Consider the following 27,364-nt stretch of genomic DNA (forward strand, 5'->3'; position numbering starts at 1 on the left):
GTAGAGCAGAGTGCCCCTCGGGACTTCTTCTTTTGGGGGATCAGGGCAAAGTAACTGCTGCATTTGATGCTGGAAGTGGTGGTAAATACACTACAGCAAGGTTGGGTTGAAAGACCACTCATGAGGTTGAAGAATAGATCCATATAGCTTGCCTGATAATATATTGGACCTCCCCAGGATAGATGTTGCCATCAGAAAATAGTGAGAAGATGTTACCTTCTACAAAACCTTCATGGTTTCCCAACACAAGTAAGAATGTGTTTCCCCTTACTTGTTGATGTATCAAACCACTGACTTATTGTCTGTTCTATATGGATGGCAATCACACCCCTGGGGATGGAATCCTGACAGGCCTGCAACACTAGGATAGTCCTCATCTCCAGGACATAGATGTGAAGTCTGGTCTCCATGGTGAACTAAGTGCCTTCATCCTATCTTTCTAAAGAAATGCCCATCCCCCAGTTGAGAAGTGTCCATAGTCACTGTGGCCTGAGGGAAGGAAGAACAATAGGATGACCCTGTGAGACTGTTGGGGAGTTCAAGCAACAGTGGATAAAGTTTCAGCAAATCTGAGTGAGACACACTGTAAAATTCATTGGCTAGAATCTCATCAACCACTGGACTGCAAGGGCCCTCTGTAACACTCTCATGTAACATCTGAGTACAGGGAGTAAAATGATGGAGGTTGTCACCAATCCTAGAATATGTAGAATGCATCTGGCTGGGGGATTTTGGTGGGAGAGTACAAAGACAGAGACAGAGCTTGATTTTGAGGAGCAAGATTCCTTGATTCTGGTATTCTGGTTATCTGCATCTTGGTATCCAGATTGGCCGCAATGACCTCTATAATTTGGACAGGATGTAATTTTGACTTTGTCCTGCTGGGAGTGGTTATGAGCCAGGTATGGGAGCACTCAGCTCCCCTGCAGACTGAGATATCACTGCCATGCATTTGGTGAACAGTTGGGGATGCTGTGGTGAGACCAAAGGGCAATGTACTAAACTTTAAGTGATTAGTCCTCAGCTGAAAGCAGAGAAACCTCCTGGAGCATCTGTCCACTTTTATGTGATAGTACTTCTCCTGAAGGTCTACAGAGCACATCCATTCATCATTCCTCAATAATGGCAGGATGGGCTGAACTGTAATCATCCAGAATTTTGTCTGTTTTATGTACTGATTCAGGTGACTGAGGACCAGAATATGCCTAAGATCACTGTTTTTCTTTGGCATCAAAAAGAACCTTGAGTAGACTCCTTGTTGGTCTGCTGGGACCTCATGGATGATTCGCTTGCCTATTAGCTTACTTTCTGTGCTGCTACAATCCTTTGTGTGGGTGGAACATCAGAAAGTCTTTTTGAGTAAGGAGGATGACAAAGGGAAGGAACTGAATAGCTATTGGTTATGATTCTCTGCACCCGTAAATCTTGGGTGATGACTGTCCATACTATGGAGTACACAGACAAGCACCCCCCCCAACTGCCTCCAGTTTGCAGCAGTCAGGTAACCCTTCAGGAGCTCTGAAAAGGCCAGTCAGAGAAGGGACCTCAATTGCCTTGGTTCTGCAGTCCATCCGTGCCACATGGGTGATGTCCATTATGATTATTTGCCTCTGTCTCTGGGGGGGGTGTCTACTGCTAAGAAGCATCGAACACAAAGCCTTGATACTTGCACAATCACAATTTCTTAACTCCTTTTTGGCTTCTGGAGAAGACCCATTGATGGGTAGAAAAAGCATATTCCAAAGGCAGACAAGGGCGTGTCATCCTATTCACATCTAGACATTGTCTCTTTAATTTTGGGCCCAAACAAAGTAGAACCATCATAGGAAGCATTAATGAAGGATGTCTTGAAATATTCTATATCATCGCAGAGATGCATCCAGGTGTGCCAGTGAATAGCTATTCTGGTGCCTGCCATTATTGATTTATAATCTGCAGTGTTAAAAATAATGTGCATGAACACATTTGATAAGGAATGAAGGGTAGTGAACTACATGGACTACACTAGAATCTTATCATGCTTTCCAGGAATCAGTTCAACCACATCCAGTTTCTTCCATGACTGCTTCCATGCCTGCTTCAAAACCAGGTCTACCAGCACAAAAGTGGGAAAGACCACCCAAGAAGTAGATGGGACAATCCCTAACACCTTCAGGAATAATTATTCCTCCTGGGATGGGAACACATTAGCCTACCCCCTTTCTGCCTTATCAACTCAAATATCTCACCAAAGGAGACATCCTTAAGGAGGGATCTGGGGGATTATCTTCCCTCATTGAAGTCAGTATCTTTGGTGAGGGACTCCTGAGGGGAGTTCACGCCTTCTTTCTCATATATGTTTTCACTGAACTTCCTCATGCGGATGTTGTGAAGAAGACTCCAAAGTAAATGGGAAGTCTATGATGTGAAACTGCCTCAAGACTCTGATGGTCTGGCTATCCCAACATGACATCACGAGAGGAGAGAAGACCTGAAGGACTTTGTGGGGACAGGGAAGGATCTGAATGAAGAAACAAAGCATGTTCCATAGACTGTGAGAGCACTCTCTCAAAGGCCTCAAATGCTGACAACAATATGGGTCCCAAAGCAGCTCCTATAAGTTCCAAGGAAACAGACAAGAACAAGCTCTGAGAACCCATTTGACTTTGCTCAAAAGCTGACTCTGGAATCAAGCACCAAAGTGCCAAGAGTAAGAGATGGGTATGAAAGCTTCAGAGTTTACTCAGACCCCTCCTGTGCCAGCCCCAATACCTTAGCTTTGACACCCATCAAGATCAGAAGTAGTTGGAGTCGACCAGGTCACAGATTTAGTCAGAGGTCAAGGATGCCCAGTCTTTTGGTTGTGACAGACATTCCCTGAAGTCCACCTGGATTCAAGACTTCTGAATCCAAAGATAAGACTGTGGAAAGAATCACAATCAGTGGGGAAGAAGGGACAACACCCAACCCTCAGAAAGAAGTCAGCACTGAGGGAACACCCAGCTGTATCTGGGTCCTCAAAAACTTCATCATTCTGTCAATGTCAGCCTCTGAAAGATGTCTAGAGGACTGCACTGACTTCAGACATGAAGCTTTGGATGGAGGCCTTGACAACCTTTGGAAAGCTCTCTCCTGCAAGAAGAGTAACTCAGTCTGGGGCTGATACATTCTGGGGAGAGCCTATGCCCACAGAATGATGAAGTAAGAGATCTAGTGCTAATGAACTCTGAAGCCAGGGATGGTTAAAGTTGCTTGGAAACTTTTGGAGTGGTTCTGATGGAGCCAACTGATCTGGAGGACATTTCCTGGAAGATTTATTTCCTTTACATTTCTCTTTCTCCCTATTCTTGTCTTTCTCTTTTTCCTTTTCCATAGGCTTCTCTTCTTCGTTCCTTTCTGAAACCTGTTTTGATGAAAGAGAGAAAAAGGAAGAAGATTGAGGGGGTGATCTTCTCCTGCAGTGGCAGAGGGAAGTCCTTTAGAGCAAGTCTGGAGTGCCTGCCTGTCAAAGTTCTGGCCCCAAAGGCAGAACAGGCTTAACAGTAATCTTTCAGGTGTGTGGCTCCTAAACAATACACATATTTTGAGAAGGCATCTCGGGGGAGGTTATGCCCACAAGCCAGATAGCTTATGTGACATCCTGACTACTAGAAGCCTCAGCATCAACAAATCCAATTCTGTCAGCAACAGTAACCACAAAAAACAAACCATAACACTGTAATAGACTATAAAGAAGTATCACAATCTAACAGCGACAAAAATCTGAAAAAGAAAATATAAAATCAACAGGGGTACAAGGACACTGACAGTGAAAAATCAATAGTGGTACAAAGGCACTGGCATTAAAAAATATTAACACACTAACAAGAAAAGGAAGACAAAGTTTTTTTTTTTTTGGTATCGAGGTTCGATCCTCGGCTGGGGTGCCTTCCTGTGTGGAGTCTGCATGTCCTACCTGTGGTCGCGTGGGTTTCCTCCAGGGGCTCCGGTTTCCTCCCACATCCCAAAGACATGCTGTAGGTGGATTGGACATTCTAAATTGGCCCTAGGTGTGAGTGCATGTGTGTGCCTTCTGTGGAAGGTTGGGCGCCGGGCTGGCAACTCGACACCGTAAAAACTCCACTGCCAATCATGAGCGGACATGTGATCCGCTGTGGCGACCCCTAACCAGGAAAAGCCTAAAGAAGAAGAAGAAAAAGGTATCAAGGAGGGTGGAATGGTATGCTGAGAAGGTACTACAGAAGAAACACAGGAATGGGGTACAGAAGCTAAATAAAAAAGTCACTTATCCATCATCTAACACTACACAAGCACTGAGCCAAGAAATCCATTTCTCTAGCTTTTGAGTGGCAAACAAAAATCTGAGGTAAATCACTTTAAGGAGGGAGATTATGTTTAAGATGAGGAGCCTGATCCTTGGATTCAAAAGTCTGGAGTCTGACTGAAGTTGGATCTGATCAGATCTGAAGACCAGTCAGTTGAGGATGGATGAAAGAAACAACATCATATCAAAGTAATAATAATAAAAAAATACTTTTGATCTTTGTCTGCTATTTTTGGGTGCATGATGTGGAACCTGAGAGCTACTCAGAGTCACACAGTAGGCAAATGGAAGTTGAGGGAATCAAAACATGGACCGCAATAAATATCTCTCATAACCTCAATCATTTAACTTAACAGCCAGACCTTTCAAACTTCATCTTTCTGATCAAATAAAAAAATACTCTTCCTGGCTCCTCCTCCTCATAATGTATTCTGCTGACACTGTCAGTCCTGAATTCACATATGTTGGAAGGTGAATGTAAAGAATAGCGGGATGGCTGGAATGTCCATGGTCACAGAACACATTACATTACAGAGGTGACAGGTAAAATAGAGTAACTCCATTTAGAAGAAAAAGAACTGTGCAAAGACCTTGCATATAATGCAACTACCAACACAGACTATAGTTAAAAAAATAATGGAGCTGAAAATCCATCACTGCCAGATAGATGATATGTGCATTTAATATATGCAGTGATTACATTACAACAATGACTGCAAATGCAGAAAAGCACAAATTCAAGGCTCCCTTGATAAATAACTGCACAGCTGCTAAGATCATCATAAATTTACTAAAGCAGCAGAAATTTACTTGCTCTGTGATAGACGTAAAAAAATGCTACTATGAAGACACTTCACAACTACCTGAACTAATTTTAGAACAAAGTTCTGTCACCCTATACAAATAGACCATGGTTCTCTAACATGGCTTAGTAAAACAAACAACAACAAAAAAAAAAAAAACATTTTTATGACATAGCCGACAAAGTGCCCTGCAACTATCATATTGACAACACTCCCTGGAAAATTGATTCAGTAGTCATGGACCTGGAAATCTATGCAGACAGTGAAATGTCCTTCAATCACTATGTATCAACAAGTGTATGAAAGTTATTTTTCACAGCACAGCTTATTAGTAGGGGGGCATGCATTCAGATTCAGAGATGTGATAATTTCCCTGTATACAGCACTTATTAGACCGATCATTGAGTATAATGTCCCTTTTGGCTTGTATCTGTCCAAACACTTGACACAACTTGAATGCCAACAGCATTTTTTCAACAAGAAAATCAAGGGTTTAAATCATAAGAACTACACTGATCATATCAATGCCTTGCCCCAATTCTTGGTATCATATAGGTTGCTGAGGGGTAACTTCAGCTTCTCATACACAGTCTCAGCAAATCCTATTCTCTCAGACCTACCACACATCCAGAAGTCCAAAGGTGGGAAAACCACTTGCTCAAGAGGTCTTAATGTCTTCTGCAACATAAACAGAACATGATGGATGGATATGTTTCTAGCAGTATCAGTGGCATAACAGGTAGCACACTTGTCTTTGATATAGAAGGCTGAGGATTCTATTCCCACCCCATGTAGATGGATTGCATACACTGCAGTGCAGCATAAGGGAGGGTGTTGCAATCCTTAGTGTGCCATCCTTCAAATGAGTCATTAAACAGAGGTTCTAATTATACCCATATTTAATAATATCCATGTTTATTTTATCTACTTCTTTTATATCTTCAAAAAATCTTCTTTACATAGTTTTCCCCATAATGTTTTACTCTTACATTTTAAAAACGTGTTCTGTAGTTTCTTCTTCTTTTTTATAATGTAAACATATTCTGTCGTTTTTTTTCTTTTTATATGGCACATTTCCTTTTACTGGTAATTTATCTATTACTAGTCTCTAGGAAAAAATTTTGATATTCTAGTCACTGATTGCACCATTGGCTTATCTTTATAGCTTTAATTTTTTTATCTGTTAGATTTACTCATGATTTTATATACTAATCTTTTATCATTACATTCATATGCCATACTTTTCTTTCTTTTCCTATATCAATTTTTATTTTCCACAAAAATATTTTCTCTTGGCAGCACTTTATTTCTTCATTTATATACTCTTTTCTCCTTTATTCATTTTTACCATACCACAAAACTTTTCATGCTTATATTTATAGAATTTTACTTCTAATCTCTCATATTTTTCATTTATTTACTTTAACACTTTGTACTAATTTAATGAAGCAGCTTATTCCACTGGGTTATTTAAACCTAAACCTCCTTTCTCTTTATTTACATACAAAATGTTTCTTTTTACTGGGTTTAATCTAGAACCTCATATAAATGAAGAGAAATATATGCAATAATCAGTTTTCAAGTATTAGTGGCAGCATAAATACACTTGTTATTATGCTATTTTTCCCATCAGTTCTGAATTTATCAAACAAACTTTTTTTCTGAATGATGATTTATATGTTCTCAAGAAAAAATCAGGTTTGTTTTATCTCTTCTACTGTTATTTCCCATTCAATTCTACTTACTTCTTTATTCCCAAATGTTATACCTAACACAGAAATTCCATTCATTATAAAATATATACCCTCTATCTTTACTACGTCACCTAAACCTTTACTTTTCTCTTTATTTAAAGCCATCTTTATTAGACACTCATTTGTGGAAGACATTACTTCTTTTATCCAAATTTTGTTATTTTTTGCAATTATTATAATCTCATCTGCACATGCTAACAGAACTGGAATTCTTGACCCTTCACGTGTTATATACCCTCTCTCCTTCATTTTTCAATTTATTTCACATACTATCATATTCATAACTAATGCAAAGAGTACATAGCTCATTGGGCATTCTTGTCTTACACCACTATTCATATGAACCTCTTAGCTTAACCAGTCATTTACAAGTATTTTACTTTGTTATTACTATAAGCTAACATGCATAATTTCCTATTTTTTTAAACTTATATCATTTCATGATTGCCCATATGATTTTATCTCCAGTTGTATCAAATGCCTTAGTAATGTATCCTATCATGATTTTTCACTTCTTCTTTTCTATTCATAACATCATCCACTACATAATTCTTTATACATAAAACCTTCATTTAACCACTCACTCAAAATCTTTAAAAAATATCCTTTTTTTGCTAGTCCCTTAGATTTTTATACATTTCATATCCTATTCCATCTGGTCCTGCAGCTGAATCTGTATTTACTTGTCCTACTACTTTATCTATCAAATATACAGAAAGCTCATTTTTCAATTCCTTATCTCTTTTTCTGTTAACATTTTTACTTTCCATGTTTTTTCACTATCTTTTTTTTCTTTAAACATCTCTTGTACTTATTGTACTACACTCTTCATAATATTTTCCTAAATTCTATTTCCCGTTACATTTTTTTTTATTTTCTCAGCACACTACCGTCTTCCTTTACTAACCTGTTTAAATAACTCAATACTTCTTCTCTTTTTACCTGTAAAAATAACTTTGCTTATATGACAATTCTTGTATTTTTTCTTGATTTCTTTCATATAATCCTTTTTCTTTGTCAAGGTACTTTCTCTCATTACGTTTTAAATCTTCCAATGCATTGTGTGTTCTTTTATATTTTTCTTTCTCTATTTTTCTCATATCATATTGCAACTGTAAAAACATTTTATATTTTTCCTTAGATATCATCCATCATTCAGAACATGTTTTATAAAATGTTCTCATAGTAATATGAACTGGATTGCTAATTTCTTTCCTTCATTACATGCTTTCAAATTTATCATATATATTACTTTGCCTATTATATATATTTATTGTTTTCCTTTATCTTTAGTCATATTGCAAGATGACCAGAAAATTCTGTTTCAACTACCTCCCCTTCTCCTGTAACTAAACCTTCTGATACTATAAAACAATTTATTTCATTTCTATACCCACCTCTTTTGTAAGTCCATGATTTTTTCTCCCAAAATTTTTACTTTTCACATCATAAAACCTCTAACATTTTTCTTTTATCACTTCCTTTATTTTATGCTTACCTGTTAAATCAAAATTAAAGTCTGCTGTTATTATAATATTCATATTTATCACTACATAGTCTAAAATCTGATTAACAAAGTTTTCACTTTCTTTACAATTAGTATATGCATATAATGTTTTAATTTTCCATTTTAAATCTACAATGGTTAATCTTCTAATTTTTGCTAAAGTTACATTCAAATATCTTGTGTATTTCTACAGAATATGGCTATTCCAGAACATATCTCATTTCCAAATTCCAGAATATCTTTCCTTCCCATAGTTTCTATTCAATATTTTGTCATTTGATAAAAATATTGTATCTACTAATTTAATTACATCTATATCACATGCATTACACCACTCCAAAATTCCTATTCTTCTTACTATATTCTTAATATTATTCACATTTACAGAAAGCACTCTAAAATTTAAATGTTCTCTTTTCCTTAGACTCATGGTTTGAGAAGCTGCCTTTATGAGTCATTCTAAGCCTAGCAACTTCCCCCCCAAAGGTAAGAATCAAACACTGTTCTTTGTGTCTAAGTCAAACACCTTAACCATTATACCACTCCCTGAAACATTAGTTGTATATATTCTTTTTCACCCATTTCCTTTCTTTTTTCTTTTGTACATGCTCTTTAAAATTTCTTTTTCTGTCTTTTACCCTTTTACTGTTATCATTCTTTATTTTATTTTATTTTATTTTACATTTGTTGACCGGGCTAGTCCAAATGGATACATGTCCATTTTCAGTGGAGGCCCGAGGAGATAAGCTCCAAACTATGCTAAGTAACAATATTACAAAGAATAAATGAAAAATGAAATAGGCAATAAAGACAGAAGACAAAAATACACATCAATAAACATTTATATACCTTTTCTTTATTGACTGAATGTCTGAAAGTCCCCCTCCCAATGTAAGCAGAATGATTAGGTAAAAGGATAGACATTTGTCTTAGAGAAAAGGAGGAAAGGTAAGATGGATTTTAGGTGGTTATTGGGTATGTTAAGGATTATACCCACTAGAAAAACAGAAAGAAATGCATATAAGGTTGAAATGCAGGTGCTTGGAAAAGGGGGAATATGCTTATTTTATGAATACAGGGTAGTTTACAGGCACTAGAAGACAGGAGAAGGTTAAAGCAAAAAAAAAAAAAAAAGCAACATTAGTAATTAGGTTTGGTTATTGAATGATGGTGAAAACAGTAATACTACATTTAGTTTTAATCTGGGTTAGTGCATGGACAAAGCCATTGGGTTTTAAGGAGTAGTTTTATTCGATTCTTGAAAAGTGGTAATGATGAAAGTAATTGTAGATTGCTGGGAAGCCTGTTCCAGATTTTCCCTACTGAATTAGAGAAGAGAGAGTCACCTGCTTTGTTAAAGGATGTCTGGATGGTTACTTGTAATTTATTCACTGAGCGAAGGGTAGTGAGATTACTACAGGGAGAGATGTGGCTACTGAGAATAGGGGTGTTGGTGGGCTGATGTAGTATTTTATGGGTAATGATAAGTTGTTGAAAAAGTATCTGGTTTTGGAGTTCTAGCCAACCAAGCTGTTTAAGATTTAGACAGTGGTGGGTTTTAAATGGGGAGCCAGTGGCAAATCTGGTAATGTTGTTGTAGGAGGTTGCCAGTTTATTAAGGTTACTTTTGGAGAGATTGGTATAAATGGGAGAGGCATAGAGGAGGGTAGAGATAAGGTGGGTATGGGCAATGGTGGTTCTGGCTTCAGGAGTAAGAAAAGATTTTATACGATAGACAGAGCCAAGTTTTCTGTTTACAGTTTTGATAGTCATGTTAATATGTGAATCAAAGTTAAGATGTTGATCAATTGTTATGCCTAATAGTTTGGTAGTTGAGTCTGGTGCAATGATAATGCCGTTACTAGTCTTGACAGTGAGGTGAATAGGGCAAAACTTAAGTGTTGGGGTAAAAGGCAGTAGCTTAGTTTTTTTGGCATTTAGTAGGAGGAAACGTTGTAGGAACCAATTCCCAACTGAGCTAAATGCAGTTTGAGTAATGGTTTGGAGTTCAGGAGCAGAGGAGGCAGTACATATTAGAGTAGAATCATCTGCATATTGAATGCAGGTGGCTTGAGGAATATTTAGATGTAGATCGTTAATGAATATAGAGAAGAGGAGAGGTCCTAGGATAGAGCCTTGTGGGACCTCCAAAGTAATTGGAAGATGAGAGGAAAGGTGATTGTCCCAGATGACAGCTTGCTGTCTATTTTCTAAATAGGACTTGAACCATTGTAGTGTTTGTGAGGTGAATGAGAGAGTATTTAGTATGTTTAGAAGTATTTGATGGTTAACCATATCAAAGGCTTTAGAAAAGTCAATAAAAAGCGGAGCAGAGAGCTTATTATTGTTACGATGTTTGTTAATGCAGTCAGAGAAGGATAAGAGTGCAGTAGTGGTGCTATGAAAAGGCCTAAAGCCATGCTGACAATCTGACAGAAGGTTATTTAAGAGAAGGTGATCAAGTAGCTGTTGGTGGATACATTTTTCCATTAGTTTGGCTAGAGGAGAGAGTAGGGCAATGGGGCGATAGTTTGAAAGTTCGATGGAGTTACCACCTTTATGAAGTGGGATAATGTGAGAGATTTTCCAGAGAGATGGGATAAGGCCTTTGGTAATGGTTCTGTTGATAAGAATGGAAATAGGGTAGGATAGTACTTTTGCAGCAATCTGCAGATATTCAGCTGGTAAGAGATCAGCTGAGGGGGTACATGGTTTAAGTTTAGTAAGTAAGGTAAAGATGAGAGATGTAGGAACTGGTTTTAGATGAAAGGGGGTGGTATGCTAGTCAAGGTGGATGGGAGATTAGAGTTAGCCAGATGTAAAGAGTTAGCAAGAGATTGTACAGTTTTAGTAAAACAGGTATTGAGGCCATTAGCAATCTCATTTGTAGAGTTTGAAGAGAGACCTGCGGGGGTCAGAATCTTGGTGTGTCCTGGGTGTAAGAGTTTATTTATAGCTGACCAGAAAATTTGAGGTTTTTGTTGATGTTTATGCTGAAATTTAAAGTAGTAGATCTTTTTGTCAAGGAGTATTGCTCTTTTAGTGGAATTTATTAACTGTTTATAGTTCTGGTGGTCAGTTAAATTTTTAGTGATTCTCCATTTAGACCAGATCTTATTTCTTAATCAAATTTTTTGTTTAGTCTCTTTGGTAAGCCATGGAGCAGTTTTGGTGCTAGTTCTTATGGTTCTAGTAGGTGCACGGTGTTCCAGGATTTGTATGAATTTGGAGTTAAAAAAGGATACAGCTTCATCCAGTGAAAGTTGTTTCAAGGGAGACCAGCCACAAGCTTGTAGTTCAGCTTGGAAGCTGACTGGATTAAAATTATTTTTGTTACGTATAGTTTTAAAGATGGTTTGGTTGGGAATGAATGTTTTTTCCCTGATTGTGTAAGTAAGGAAGTGATCACTTATATCATCTGGTAGGGTATCAGCTTTATATGAGAATGGGTGGTTATTTACAAGAATCCAGTCTAAGGTGCTTTGTTTTCCACTAGGCTTATGGATTCTGGTTAGTGAGGTGATAATTTGTGAGAAGCCATAAAGATTTATAAGGAGTGCAGGTTGGGCTGAGGTACAGGTATTCCAGTCAATGTTGAAGTCACCAAGCACGATGGTTTCTTGTGGGAAGGAGGAGGAGAGCCAACAGAGGATGGTTTGTAGGATATTGATGTTGCTGCCTGGAGGGAGGTAGGAGCATATTATATTAATGGACTTGTTTGCACTGATCTGGAGCTTAGAGATAAGGATTTCTGCATGACTATCAAAGGGTAGTTGTATGTCTATTATGGAGACTTGTAGGGAAGATTTAAACAAAATTGCTACCCCTCCACCCTTTTTGGTACTACGATCTAATCTTATTATATTATAACCAGGTGGGATGACTTCCTCGTCATTTGTTGCTGGTTTAAGCCAGGTTTCTGTTAGACATAGGACATCAAAGGATTGGGTGTCAAGTAGAGCATGGAGTTGGCTGATTTTGTTAATTAAGCTCTGTATGTTAAGATGAGCTATGAGTAAGGAGTTAGGATCTTTAGTAGAGGTAAAAGGGGATGTAGGCTGTGGTTGGTGGGACTTTAGTGAGATGTTGTTATTTGGTCCTGGGTTGGGATGAATATCTCCATGGAGTAATGGGTGCTGATGAAGGGTAAGTAAGAACTTCAGGGTTTTATAGAGACTATTCAGGGACTTTCTGGCTTGATGGATGGAAATATGAGCTAGTCTATGATACTTTGGGGAAAGGTAGGTAGAGGTAGTGGTGATGTTAGCATGGATATGTGAGCTTGGTTGACTGAGAAGCAATGTTTGTTTTAGAGAATGGGGGGGGGGTTCCCTATAGTATACATTCTCATATAGAGTAAGGTGAAATGATATAGAGAGAATTAGTATTAAAATAGGCAATATAATAAGGATTGTTAGTTTATGTTTGTGTTGTGAGGGCATTTTTAAGAAAGAAATATAGAATATCAGCAAAAGGTAGGGAAATTTTTAAGGAGATAGATTAGAGTCAGAATAGTCTATTCTGAAGGGTATTGTGAAGAGTGTTTGGAATATGGGTGTGTATTCTTGTTAGGTGACGGTCAGATGCTAATTGGTTAATTAGGGGTAGGGGTGTGGCTTGTGATGTATAAATGTAGGAGCACTGGGGGTGGGTGAGATTTCGGGGCAGGGTATGGGAGCGGAGTGAGCCCACAGGGCGAATGGAGCGGGAAGAGCCACAGAGGGTAAGAAAAAGTGAAGGAGAACAATCAGTAAGGTATGAAGATCAGAAGGTAAGTGTGTAGCATTAAGGAGGAAAGTAAGGGGGGTTTCAGGGAGAAAACTAGAGGAAAAGAAGAAGGATTGTAGGGAGAGACTGGGCTACAAGTATAGTGAGATGTGAGAATTAGAACCTACTGGGAAACAGGGTATAGGTTTTACTATCTTCCAATTTATGTCTTCTTTAGCACTTATTTCCGAGCAGCCTTCTAGGTCCTCTTCATTATTTTTTATCATCTATTTTTTATATATTTCTACTACTTCTAAAATTTATTCTCTGATCATTTTCTTCTCTCTTTTCTTTTTCCTTACTCTTATTTTCATTTTTACAATCTATCCATAAATGTCTAATTTTTGCTACATTTATAGCATTTCAAGTCACATTTTTTTGCATATTGTCTCATTTCCTCACAAATAAATTTTCTTTTATCACAGTTACTCATCAAATGCCCATTTTTCCACAAAAAAAAAAAAAAAACATGTTTTGGGTTGTTCCCAATATTTTATAACATGCCTATTTACCGCCACGTTTATCATACTTGGTATATGTATAATTTATTCTGTTTCTATTTTTACACAATGTTACTACCCTATATGCCAGTCCACAAACCCCTTTTTCCATAAACATTGGCAATGTGCAGTACTTCTTCACATAAAGTTTTCAAACGTCCTTTCAAAGTCTCTCTTTCCACCTCTATTCGAGATTGTACATGAATTTGCTTCTTTTTTGTTTCCCTATTATATACTTTTATTACATAAAGATTCAATGGATCACAGTCTTTCTTTTTTCAAATTCTCTAAGAAAAGTTTACATAGAAAAAACAATCTCGAATATAATATTATAAAATGTCTCTTTGTTAATAAGAACAAATGTTATTACCTCATTTGCTTTTATAACCAAAGCAGCTGTTAAATTGTCCCACACTTCATACCTGTCAATCTCACTGTATTCTTTACTTTGAATCCTTACCATCTACTTCCATTTTTCATTTTCTTCTGGCTTTTTCTTTTCTGCTACTTCCCTTTTGCCGTCTATTATTTTCTCTGCATACGTTTTCTTTTCCATCTCACTACTATTCTTCAGGATTATCTCTGTATTATCCGTTTTGTATTTTTTCCATAATGTCCTCCCTGGAAACATCTATTTCGTTTTCTGGCTCACTCTGCATCACCACTTTTTTAAGTTAATCATCCTGCAACCTTCCTGACTGGAGGGTTTTAATTATACATCCATCATTTGCTGACTCATCTCCATCAAATAGATTTCTTTGAAACATCTCCTCAGTATCCTGCACACATTCTTTGGTCTCAAAACTGGTGTTCTCGTCCATTTCTCTCACCACTTCATTATCTCCTTCTCTCTCCATCTGCCTCTCTGGGCTACAGCTGTGCCTGAAACCTAAACTGGAAGTGCTCATAGATTCATAGGTTCATAGGTTCATACTAGGCTATCTGCCCAAGGGCATTTATAAGCCTAGCCCATAGTTATGTGGCCTTCGCCACCCCTTTAGTTTGAATAAAAACTATGCCTATCATTTTTCTGTGCCTCTGTCAAGCAGTGACACTGAAGTAATCCCTGGGGTATATCTGCGATCTCCCATCCATTGGTCAAGATTCCTCTTGAACAAGGCCAGCGAGGTGCTCTGCCTCACATGTACCGGGATTTTGTTCCACAGCATAGGGAGTCTCTGGGTGATGAATCTGTCCCTCCAGCACGTTCTATTTATAACCGTGTCAAGGTTTAAGTCTCCGCCCTTGTGGTTCTGAGGGATCTAGATTTTTGAGGTGAAGCATATTCATCAAATCTGGGTTTGACATGGCCTTATATGTCAGGCACAGGTCACCTCTGAGCAAGCGGTATGAGACTGAATAGAGCTGGAGTTCTTTCAGTCGGGCAGCATAAGACATATTTTGAGACCCTTTATCCTTTTGGTGAGGAACTTTTGGGGCCTTTCAAGCTGCAGCAGGTGTCTGGTCAGATACATTCGAACGGGGCATTGTACTCAATCATAGGTCTAATGAGTGATGAGTACAGGGGATGATGACCTCCCTTGATCTAGATGTGAATCCCTTCATGATCAGGTGGGCGATATAGAAGGTTTTCCTAACTACTTTAGCAACATGAGTGTCAAGCGAAGGCTACTGTCAACTTGGGTCCCCAGATCCCTGATGACTTTTTCTGTGCTCAGTGGATTGCCACCTATATGGTAGCTAGGGGTAACCTTGTTTTTCCCGAAGGGTATGACTATGCATTTTTTGGCGTTTAACTTCAGGCCATGGCTCTGGCACCAGTTATCCGTTTCTGTGAGGCCCTTCTGGAGGATATCTGTGTCAGATGTGTTTTCGACTATGGCGCCCAGTTTGCAGTCATCTGCAAACTTTGTCAGCCATAACCCTCCTGTGTTTGCTTGTACTTCAGAAAAGTAGATGTCGAACAAGAGTGGACCCAGACATCATGCAAAATGGGTTCCACTTGCAACAACTATGAGTAGACTTTTTTATTGATATATACATTATATGTTATTTACATATTTACATATTACATTATTTACATCTATTTACAAATCTCCACACACTATAAACTTAAATTTAAGCATATCCCCTACTCTTTTATCCACAACCAAAACATTATTTTCTCCAGAATCTTTGTCAAAGTCCATTTTCCACTGCATTTAATTTCATTTAGTCTCTTGTCCCATATAGTCTACGAAACATAAAACATTACTCTGTCCATTTTCTTCACTTCTCCCTGTTTTTGTGCACCATAATAACCAAACTCTATTATGTCCATATTTATTTGCTCAAACTTTAACAAACTTTTCACCCTATTATGTTTACATATTTCGTTCCACAAATTATTAACTCCTTTGCATTTGAAAAACACATGCTCAGTAGTCTCAAACTCTCCACATCTATTACATATTCTATCTTGCTTTTTCTTATATGGCATATTTGCCTTAACCAGCAATTTTCTAATGGACAGTCTCCATAAAAAATCATTGCATTCTTTAATCTTTTTATAGTTATTATAGCTCATCATTATGGCTTTTTTCTCATCTATTTCTAAATCTTTCCATGGGTCAATGCAATAAAATGCTTTCATAATATTTAAGTACCATTCCTTTCTACTTTTATCACATATATTCTTTTTTATTTTCTGTAACACAATTTTGTTTTGGTACTCTTTCATTTCTTCATTCACAATGCTTTTACTTCTTTTTTAACTTTCATTCCTTCCCACAATTCTTTCTATTTATAATATAGTACCACTTCTATCAAATTTTTATTCTCCTTCATAATTCCTTTCAATACCTTATATACAATTAAAGATGCTGCATGCACTATTAAGTTTATTAAACTCAAGCCTCCTACTCTTCTTTTATATATAGAATCCCTCTTGTGACTGGATTCAGTTTAGTGCCCCAGAAGAAAATATAATCAACATTAGTTCCTTTTCATACTGAAATAGGAATCATATAGATGTTAGCTACATAAACGACTGTTCCTATTACCATGGTGTTCAACAAGTGTGCTTTTTTTCTATATGAAAATCTATATGATTTCCAAAAATTAGTCATATGCTTTATTTCTTTGAGTATATTATCCCAGTGTAGTTGTCTGTATTCCTTCCTTCCAAATATTATTCCCACTATATCTATATATTTTTCATTGAACTCAATACCTCTTATCATACCTTCAAAACCAAATCCTTTACCATTCTCTTCATTTAAATTTAAACCATTTTTTAATTTATACTTAATTTTTCATGTACTTTTTCCATCCATACTTTATTTTTTAACAATTAGTACAATATCATCTGCATAATTATATATTATTGGCATTTGTACTTCATCATTTTGTATCCACTGCTACTTGACATTTTATTAATTTCCTTCACTATTACATTCATAATTAATGAGAAAATTACACTAACAGCTGGGTAGCCATGCTTTATTCCACATTGTATTTTATTTATTCCCCAATCCAGCCATTTACATTTAGTTTCACATAATTCCTTTCATAAACAAATTTTATAACTTTTAATATTTTTTTGCTTACATTATATGCCTGCAGAAATCCTCATAACAATTTATATTGAAAATTATCATAGGCTTCACTTATATCCCCTACCTTAACCTTTACGTCTGCATTTTTATTTATGATATCATCACGTATTTCTATTATACATAACTCTTGACTTCCTTTTTCTTTTCTTCCGACTACATTTTTGTCTTTCATTCTATCCATTTTTTGTAACATTTTTGTTATTTTTCTCATAAAAATGTTATAATCCATATTATTAATGTTATACATCTCCAATTTTCTATCTCCCCTTTATTTCTTTTTTTAATATAAATTTTATAACTCCTGTACATACCTCTTTCTCTTTAATTCCAGTTTCTAACCATTCATAATGTCTAAAAAAATAGTTTTTTGCCATACTTTCATTTCTTTATGCATACCATATTCGATTCTGTCCAGTCCTGTTACAGAATTCAGGTTAATATCTTTTAGAATTTCATTTAATTTTTTCATAGTTATTTTTTCTTCTAAATGTCCATTATTTTCATTATTTAATTTTTCACCTTTATAAAATTGTTCTCTGATTTTTCTCTTTTAACAAATAATTCCAATACATATTCTTTAATGTCCAGAGTTCTCATTTCTTCATATGCAGGCCAATTTTTACCACTTCAAAAATAAATCTGTGTTCCTTATGTAAAACCACATTCTTCTTAAGACAACTTTTAGCAAGTTACTTCAGAAGGCAGGCTCTTATAAATAATGTATGCTGAAAATTTGGGATAATAACATTAAAATCATCCATGTTATGAGCCTACATTACTGGAAATGTAACTTCAGGAACTGAGCAGTTATGTTTTAACCACAGATTTACAAAATATCTGAATGCAATATCTCCCTGCTGACCATAACATTACTACTTTTCTCACTACAACAGCATTTCATATTATTGTTACATTTGTGCACTGAACATGTTTGACACTAGCAAATGTTTGTTTTAATATTGTCTCATAAAACTAAATATACTTATTCTAATTTTGAGGCTGGGCGGTATTCCAAATCCATTCTGGTAGATAATGATTAGCATTTTGAGAAAATTTAGCCAAGTAATATAATTTGATCACACTGTCAAAAGAGATGAACAGTAAAGAATTCTTGAACACTGAGTGTGCGTGTCTTTATGTGTGTATGGGGAAGGGTAGGTGGCATCTAAGAATTTTCCATGAACTATACATGTCTTTACATATAATATTTGCTGAAGATTTCTGAAGAGTTGAAGTAATTTGCCTAGTCAATTTAATTTACAGTGCTCATAACATGAATATACAGTAAATTCTGTTTTTCCTGATTCTATACATCATTAAGAAGTAGATCCCAAAGATAAAATACAGCTGCTAAAACCAGATATGTTAAGATCTCTTATCAAATACTGCTATCTCAGAATTATTCAGAAAATGCTGACTTAAGGGGAGATGCAAAATTACCTTGTTAAGAAGCTCCGCTGTTACTCCTTCATTAAGTGGGACAAGTTTGGGCTTATTGGTTTCTGGAGTCATCTAAATAAAAGATGAAACTATGATAAGAACAAATGACTGCCAGCATAATAATGTAACCTAATTTCTCACAATATTAAGAAACAAGGGTATATTATGACAAACCAGTTTTTAGCATGTATAAAAATGACAAGTACAGTCAGTTCCTTTGTAGGTCAAATATACACCATTTATAATTACATGAATGGCTAGTTTAGAATACATCAATGAAACATGAAAAATCAACAAAAAATATTTTTCCACTTCAGAGAAACTAAGAAATTCATGTTAAATCTATAAACATTATTTCAAGAGAAAAGTATTTCCTGGGTTACTACATTAATGTATTTACAACATACACAAAGGATATGAAATGAATAGCAGAAAAGTATTAAATTATTTCATTTTATTTTCATTTGTTAAATCATTACAGCTGGGTGATGTCTCCAAGTGTTTCTGCTGTTACATCACACTGAGTCTTCCAGGCACCAAATATTGCTTATTCATATTTGCATTAATAGTTTAAAAACATGTACATACAAAGCACTAAAATATTTAATCTTAAAGCTTATACAATGTCAAGCACAACTCGATTAATATTTGATCTCTGTTTACTGCAAGTAAAGAGAGATTAATTGTTGTGCATAAAATAATATTTACGCTGTCATAAATTTCATGTTTTTTTCTAAATGCCTCAACAACCAAGTAGCACAGACAGAACTGCTTAGTCTCATATGAAAGCTCTCAGTTGGATGAATAAAATGCTGGACATAGTATGTGTAACTTGAATGGCTGCTGAGATATTGTAAGTTGTCTACAAGATAATACAAACTTAATGGTCATTGTTTCGACACTTGTAAAATCCAGTTTAAGACCTAAAATGTAAAGAATACTACCACTATAAAGAGAGCTTGCCACTTACACTTCTTTAGTAACACCTATGGTTCAGGTGATATGAACAGCTGTCTGAAATATGAAGACATAATTTGATTGTATGAAAAATCTTAGGGTCTGCCCATTGGGAGCTACAGTTCAAACTTCTAGAGTTCCCTTGCAGGGAATAAGTTAACTGAGATAGAGCACTGATCCAAATGAACCAGTTTCCTATTCCACCTGGGAAAGGCAATAAAGGCATAGCAAAGGTGAAATGTTAACAACAGGAACACACTCCAAACCAGGAAAAGTAGAAAAATGAACCAAAAGACAAGTGGCAGGACGAGGGATCCTCTTTATTAAAACACACTTTAGCACTTTCGTCAATGGTATAAATGACTTCTTCAGAATGAAAAAAACTCTGCTTTCTCTACTTATATAATCAAATAAAAAAAATCACATGTTCTCAATGAATCAATCAACTTCAACCCAGCCTGTCTTAAAAACACAGTACATATATTGTTTTTAAACATACTACAGAAGATACACAATGGTTGAGTTAGAACACTGTAAACAAAAAATACTTTAAAAAGCAAATTCAGCTTTCATTTTTAAAACATAATAGAAATCACATCATTTAGTCCAGGGTGTACACTAGCATTGTACTTTATTTGCCACTTTAGTTCTTTATACTGCAAAACTAGATCAGTGTCCCCCTCTTGGACCCATTTCAACTTTTTCCATAGCCATGTATTGCATATGAGAAAACTGTATCTGAACTGAAGCCAGATTCTTAATGGCCTTTGTCACTATGTAAGAGTCTGATTAGTAATAGTCAGTTAGACATGATATACACACTATGTACATTAGGTATGATGGGCATGGGAAACAAAGGAAAAGAGTAAGAGTAGAGATGTAACAGCTGACGTGTACAGGTAGATAGTGAGAAGGAAGAAAGAGGGAAATCCTGGTGAACTGATTTATGTTTTTCACAAGAGAAAGTTGTACAGCAGGAAATGGCATATGGTGCCTCTTTGGTGAAAGCATTTACAAATAGCTTCTTTGACTAAGACTTGTTTGAAGTGTGCATGGAAATCTTGGAAGGTGGAGACAGGTATATGTTTCGAGAGTAAGGATACCCACATACAGGGGTCTTTCTGCCTCTCTCTCTCTCTGATACTCAAGATGTGTACTGTGTTACATTGTTCTGGCTCAAACTCTTCCACCAGTCCCAACCTTAATTAATGTGTAACAGCTGCTTCAAAACCCTACACGATATTATTACAGTGAAGGAACTTAGGAAGGACATGTACACATTAATTAAAGGTGGGACTGGTGGAAGAGTTTGAGCCAAAACAATGTAACACAACACACATCTTGAATATCAGAAAGAGAGGGACAGAGAGACTCCTGTACTTGGGTATCCTCACTCTCGAAACATACACATATCTCCACCTTCCAAGATTTCCATGCACACTTCCATGACCTTAGAGATGCTATATACAGAGATTGGACGATAAGGTGGGATTGTCTCTCTGCCAAAAAGAATAGTTTTGCATGTTTTACAGCCCCTTGTGTGTTGTTTGTTTACATTTACAATGTTTTCAGTTTCAGAGGTTGCAGGGATAATCTTCTGATTGCTGATACTATGGGTGATTTTTTAAATCTCTGACATAGTCCATTCTTGGTGCTAAGTACACAGCCACAGGCTACTCTTGTATTTAATCATCAACACTCTGATTCTTGTGAATGGTCTCTGTTCGTCCATGTTCCTCTAGCTGTTTTGTTCTGTTGACCTTTCACAGCTCCAATCCATTACTCTGCTTCTTCATCCAACCATCATTTTTATATCACTATTACTCCTTATTTAGGTTCATAGGTGGGTACTAGGCTATCTGTCCGAAGACATTTATAAGCCTAGCCAGAATGTGTTGGCTTTCGCCATCCCCTTAAATTAGTTCCCTGTGCCTCTGTCCAGCAGAGCCACTGAAGTGATCCCCGAGGTAAACTTTCTGTTTCCCACCCACACGTCAAGGTTTCTTTTGAAGTGTGTTAGCGAGGAGCTCTGCCTAATGTAGATTGGGATCTTGTTCCAAAGCATGGAAAGTCTCTGGGACAGGAATCCTATTAGCAAGTGGCTCGAGGGGATAAAATTTTCTTTAGGTGGAGCATGTCCATCAATTCTGGGTTGGACATGGCCTTGTATGTCAGGCAGAGATCACCTCTGAGTAGGCAGTATGCAACCGAGTACAACTGGAGTTTCTTCAGTCGAGCTGCATAGGTCATCTGTTTGAGGCCATTGATCCTTTTGGTGAGGTACTTTTGTGGTCTTTCCAGCTGTTGCAGGTGTCTTGTAAGGTACATCCCAAACAGGGCGTTGTACTCTAAGATGGGTCTGATGAGTGATGAGTAGAGGGGCAAAATTACCTCTTTTGATCTGGATGCGAACCCTTTTGTGATTAGGTGGGCCACATAGAAGGATTTTCTAACCACTTTGGCAATGTGATTATCAAAGGTGAGATTACTATCTACTTGGATCCCCAGATCCCTTATTACGTCTTCCGTATTTTGGGGACTACCACCTATGTCATAGTTTGTGGGTACTTTGTTTTTTCCAAATGGGATGACTGTGTACTTTTTGGCATTTAGCTTGAGGCCATAATTTTGACACCAGGTATCCGTCTCAGTGAGACCCTTTTAGAGGATGTCTGTGTCAGCCAGAGAGTCAATTATAGCTCCTAGTTTGCAGTCTTCTGCAAAATTGGTCATCTATAGTCCTCCTGTGCTTGCCTGTACCTCTGAGAAGTATATGCCGAACAGAAGGGGTCCTAGGACTGAGCCCTGGGGAACACCACTTGTAACCGGTTTAGAGATGGACCTAGCTCCCGCAACTCTCACCATGTGGGTTCTGTCCATGAGCCAGATGGCAACCCATCTTGTGACGTAGGGGTTTATGTTCAGGCTGGTGAGCTTGTCTATAATACTAGAATGGGGAATGGTGTCGAAGGCCTTAGCGAGGTCTAGGTAGGCTGTGTGTACCACCTTTCCCTCGTCTATAGCCTTGGTAACTGTCTCAAAGAAGTCCACCAGGTTTAGGAGGCATGATCTGCCCTTAACAAAGCCAAACTGGGTAGGGTCCAGTGTTTGGAGGTTCCCAATGTCTCTGTTAATGAGTTCCATGATGATACGCTCCATAACCTTGCAGACCAAGCTAGTCAGGCTTATACGGCGATAGTTCCTGGCGTCTGTTGTGGCTCCACCTTTGTGGAGCAGAATAACCATTGCTGTGTGCCACTCGATGGGTATGTAGCCTGTGGAGAGGCTGAGTTTGAACAGTGTGTTTAGGTGAGGGGTTAGTTCATCTTTGAGCTCATGTAGGATGCAGCCTGGGACACCATCCAATCCCACTGATGCAGAGTTTTTGGCTTTGGAGAGGGCTGTTTTAACCTGAGTGTCTGTGATTTCAGGTACTCTACATTCTGATGGTATGGTTATGGGCCCTTTTGGGGGTGAGAGGGGGGTGAAGTTTGCGCTGAACCTGTCTGCCAGGATGGTGGCGATATAGGTCAGTTCAGTGTATTTTGTGCCATTCTGCACAAACTCCGAGCAGATCTGAGCATTGCCACTTAGATTCTTGACATAGCTAAAGAATGCCTTGTGGTTATCTTTGCAGTCCTTGGCAATTTTTCTTTCAAAGCTCGCCTTGGATGAATTTATGAGGTATCGTAGTTTCTTGCTGATACTGATCAGGGATGTCTTCCCTTCTTGGGATTTTACTCTTTTCTGTACTAGTTTCCTCCTTCTGTTGTATAGCTTGTTTACGGCAGGAGTCCACCAGACTGGTTTCCTTTTCTTGGAGGAGTGAGTCTTGGTTTTGCTTGGGATGGCACGATCCATGCATTCTTGTAGCTGCCCGTAGAATGCATTAGTAAAGGATTTTGCAGCTTGGACAGGGTTATACTTCAGCATGGGGGCTTTGAAACTTTCCACCTCGGTCTTAAGTAAAGTGAAGTTTGCTTTTGAAAAGATTTTCATGGTGGCTTTCTTGTCCAGGGGTGGGGGCAGAATATGGATATCCAAAGTGATTTGTTTATGGTCAGATCTAACCAGCGAGGGGCTGACCTCTGGTATGGAACACCAGTCGCCCATGTTGGTGATGACCAGGTCCAATATGTTGTCACCTCTGGTGGGAGTGTTGACCAGTTGAACCAAGGCGTTTGAGTTTATAAATTCTAGGAAAAGTTGGGCAAGGGAGTTAGTGCTTGAGCAGTTCTCCCAATTAATGTTTGGGTGATTGAACTCACCCAATATTAGGGTGTTTGGTAGGACCTTTATGTTTCCCAGTGTTTCCAGAAATGCAGAATGGGGATCCTGGGACATGGTGGGTGATCTGTAGCAAGCTACAATTTGAATTGCAGTTTTGTCCATTGTTAGTTGCACGTGGATGATCTCCGAAGCATCGTGCTGTGCCACTAACCTGGAGGTGTGGGTATCCTTGATGAATATGGATACGCCCCCGACTTTTGTATTTTGGTTTGGGTTCTGTGGCCGAAATGTATGGTATGGGTTGTAGCCTGGTAGTGCTGGAGTGCTCTCTGGAGCCTTAAACCAGGTTTCTGTTACTGCACATATATCAATTTTCTCCATACTGAGGAGTGCCTCGAGTGCGTCCATTTTGAGGTTTAGACTTCTGGCATTGAGTAGCATTACCCTAAATTTTTTGTCACTTGTGCTATTTACGGCGATGGGTTTGTCTTTTGAGCCTTGCCTAAAAAAGGCACTATGGGGGTGACAACAGCCTTGGCAAGTATTCGAAAGCCTAAGGGTGACAGGTGCAAGCCATCTCTAGTGAAGCAGAGTGGCTTGTCGAGCATGTCATCCCAGGCAGACAGACACTGGATCCCCTATGAATGACACCAGAAACTTAGCCAATTGTTGAAATCGAGAATTTTTTCTTTATACCGTGGTATCATTCTTGGTGAGGGCAGGATGCTACTCAGGGTCAGGGTCATACCGGCCTGGGCTATATGATCAGAGAGCTCTTCCATGTCTCTTTTCATGTATTCCAGGGAGGTATGACTCAGGTCATTCACACCAACATGGACAATGACAGAGTCATATTTGTACTTATTCTGGAGTGACCTGAGTGCTTGTGTTATGTGGCGGATCCTGGCACCCGACAGACAGCTAACAGTAACCTTCTCCTTATTCAGCCTAGTGAGTGGGACGTCAGTATGCCTGACTATAGAGTCACCTATTACTAGTGTGTTGGGTATGTTATTTTGCCTTAAGGGCTGTGATTGCATGGCACACTGGTTTTGTGAAGTATGTGTTTCATGGTTTGTGTTGGGGGGTGGAGGTTGCTTGGATGTTTGCTTTGGAGGTGTCTGTTGGTTTTGCAGTTTATTTAGAGCCTCCAAGTATGTTTCCATGTATTTATGTGTGTATTTCATCCAAAATCTCAGTTTGTCTTTCTACTCTTCTATTATTAGAACCTGTTTCTTCCATCTCTGTTTTTCCCTGTCCAGCTTACCTGAATTATCAGTTGTAAGGGGTTTCCTGCATGTATGACAGTTTTAGCTTAACCTACCCCTAGCATGCTCCTCCTTTCTAACATTCCTGTTCTGAATGACCCTATGTAAGGTTCTGTCATCTGATGACAGCTTCATTTTTCAAAATTAATTTAAGCACATTTTTACTAATTTCACCTATTTATAAAGCCTGCATAGCAGATTGTCAAATTTGAGAAATTTATTTTAATTAAAATAACAGTTTGTGACCTTAATAGTTATCATACTTATTGTTTACATCAAATGTATGAGGATTTTGCTTAGGATGGCTTTGTTTTTCTCTGCAGATGACATTTATTTAAACCTATGTTAAAGACTGTGGGTGGACATTTACCCTTTCAGTCTAACTTCCACAGCTCTTCAGATATCCATCTACTGCAGTGGAACTTTTCCATTTCCCAAGATATTGAGCAGTCTAAATTACTTTCAATGTTTTCTGCTGAAATATTATCATATGGTGTTCCTTTCTTCAAGGCAAACTTCACTACAAGTCCTCAGTTGTTAAACTCCTCAAGGACTTTCAGCATGATTTTAGGACCCATGTGTTAGCCCTTCAAATGACTCCCTGCCAGCTTTGGATAGGATTCCTTTGCAAATTATCATTAGGTGAGAGTTTCATGCTGACTACCGCACTTCTTGACAGGCAGTACCCGAGCTGCCTATGGGCATTCATCAGGTACAGTATCCTTTCTCTTCTGCTCTGAAAGTTAAGACAGAATATTGATAAGTGCATTGTTTGGTTTCGTGTCACTTCTGACACCATCTTAGGCAAGAAGGGGGGAGGACTGTCCTTATTCTTGTGAAAAGCCATAAAGTATGATTCCATAACCATGTGGGTTTGGGGCTCTGTAATCCTTGCTACTTGCAGAAGAGTCTTCCAGGACAGGAATATGATGTCCTTACTATACTTAGGTTCAAACAGGAAAACAGTTAAATGTGCCACAACAAAATTTAAGTCCTGGGAAACTGCACACATTTTTGTGAGGTCTGAGATGCAGCACCCTTTAAAAATAGCTTTATTGCAGAAGGAGGATAGGAAAGGATTGAAAGGAACATACAATACTCTTTTAGGGACAAAAGGTTACGGGTAGGAGTTGGTTGAGTTCATGTTTTCCCTGCACAATAGATAACAAGTAGAAGTCACAAAAAATAAATTGCATCCAGGGAGTGAGTGCGAGAGGGGAAGACTTGTTTGTATAAATATGTTTTAAATGAATTTAATTATATGACTGTAAGTTCAGGCTCTGGGCTGGATCACCTGTGCAATCTAATTTGGAATGAGAAGATAATTTAATATTGCATCAGCAGTGGCTAGGGCAATTATAAATTAAGTATTATATATGAGGTGTGTGTGTGTGTGTGTGTGTGTGTGTGTGTGTGTGTGTGTGTGTGTGTGTGTGTGTGTGTGTGTGTGTATTTGTAAGGTACAAAAGGATTACTGAACAAAGGAGAGGTGTTTTAAAAAATAAATCATAAATGGGCAGTTATTTATAGGTTCATAGGTAGGTACTAGGCTATCGGCCCTGGGGCCTATACAAGCCCAGCCAAAAAGGTACCCTGGCTTTTGCCACCCAAGAAAATTATTTTCTGTGCCACTGTCGAGCAGAGCCACAGAGGTGATCCCGGGGTGAATTTCCTATTTCCCATCCAATCATCAAGATTTTTCTTGAAGAGTGCTAATGAGGAGCTTTGTTTGATATAGATAGGTAGTTTATTCCAGAGTATGGGAAGTCTCTGGGACAGGAATCTATCCCTCCGGCATGTTCTGTTTATTGTGGTGACAAGGTTTAGGTCCCTAGAGTGTGTAGCTCGGAGGGATTGGGATTTCTTTAAGTGGAGCATGTCCAACAGCTCTGGGTTTGACATAGCTTTGTATGTTAGGCAGAGATCACCTCTGAGTAGGCGATATGCGACGGAGTAAAGCTGGAGTTTTTTGAGACGGTCTGCGTAGGGCATCTGTTTGGGGCCGGCAATCCTCTTTGTGAGGTATTTCTGCGGCCTTTCCAGTTATTGTAGATGTCTTGTGAGGTACATACCAAAAGGGGCGTTGTACTCTATAATGGGTCTAATGAGTGATGAGAAGAGGGGAACGATGACCTCTTTTTTTCTGGATGAGAAACGTTTTGTGATGAGGTGTGCCACATAGAGGGATTTCCTGACTACTGTGGTGATGTGATTATCAAAGGAGAGACTACTGTCCACCTGTGTCCCAATGTCTCATCACACTTTCAGTGTTAAGTAT

The 27,364-nt window shown here is 38.0% G+C and overlaps 1 protein-coding gene across 1 annotated transcript in view; it reads right to left on the reverse strand.

The window, feature by feature from the left end:
• The window catches only part of LOC122796467 (leucine zipper transcription factor-like protein 1), a 555,892-nt gene extending 537,181 nt beyond the window's left edge, over positions 1-18,711 (reverse strand). Inside the window, exon 1 of the mRNA XM_044064968.1 lies at positions 18,632-18,711. Coding sequence (XP_043920903.1) covers positions 18,632-18,703 — 72 coding nt within the window. The 5' untranslated portion in view covers positions 18,704-18,711. The remainder of the gene's footprint in view (positions 1-18,631) is intronic.
• Positions 18,712-27,364: the final 8,653 nt, after the last annotated feature.

This window comes from Protopterus annectens, chromosome 3.part0 (genome assembly GCF_019279795.1).
Source record: "Protopterus annectens isolate FY-2018-M chromosome 3.part0, PAN1.0, whole genome shotgun sequence".
Classification (NCBI taxonomy): domain Eukaryota; kingdom Metazoa; phylum Chordata; order Ceratodontiformes; family Protopteridae; genus Protopterus; species Protopterus annectens.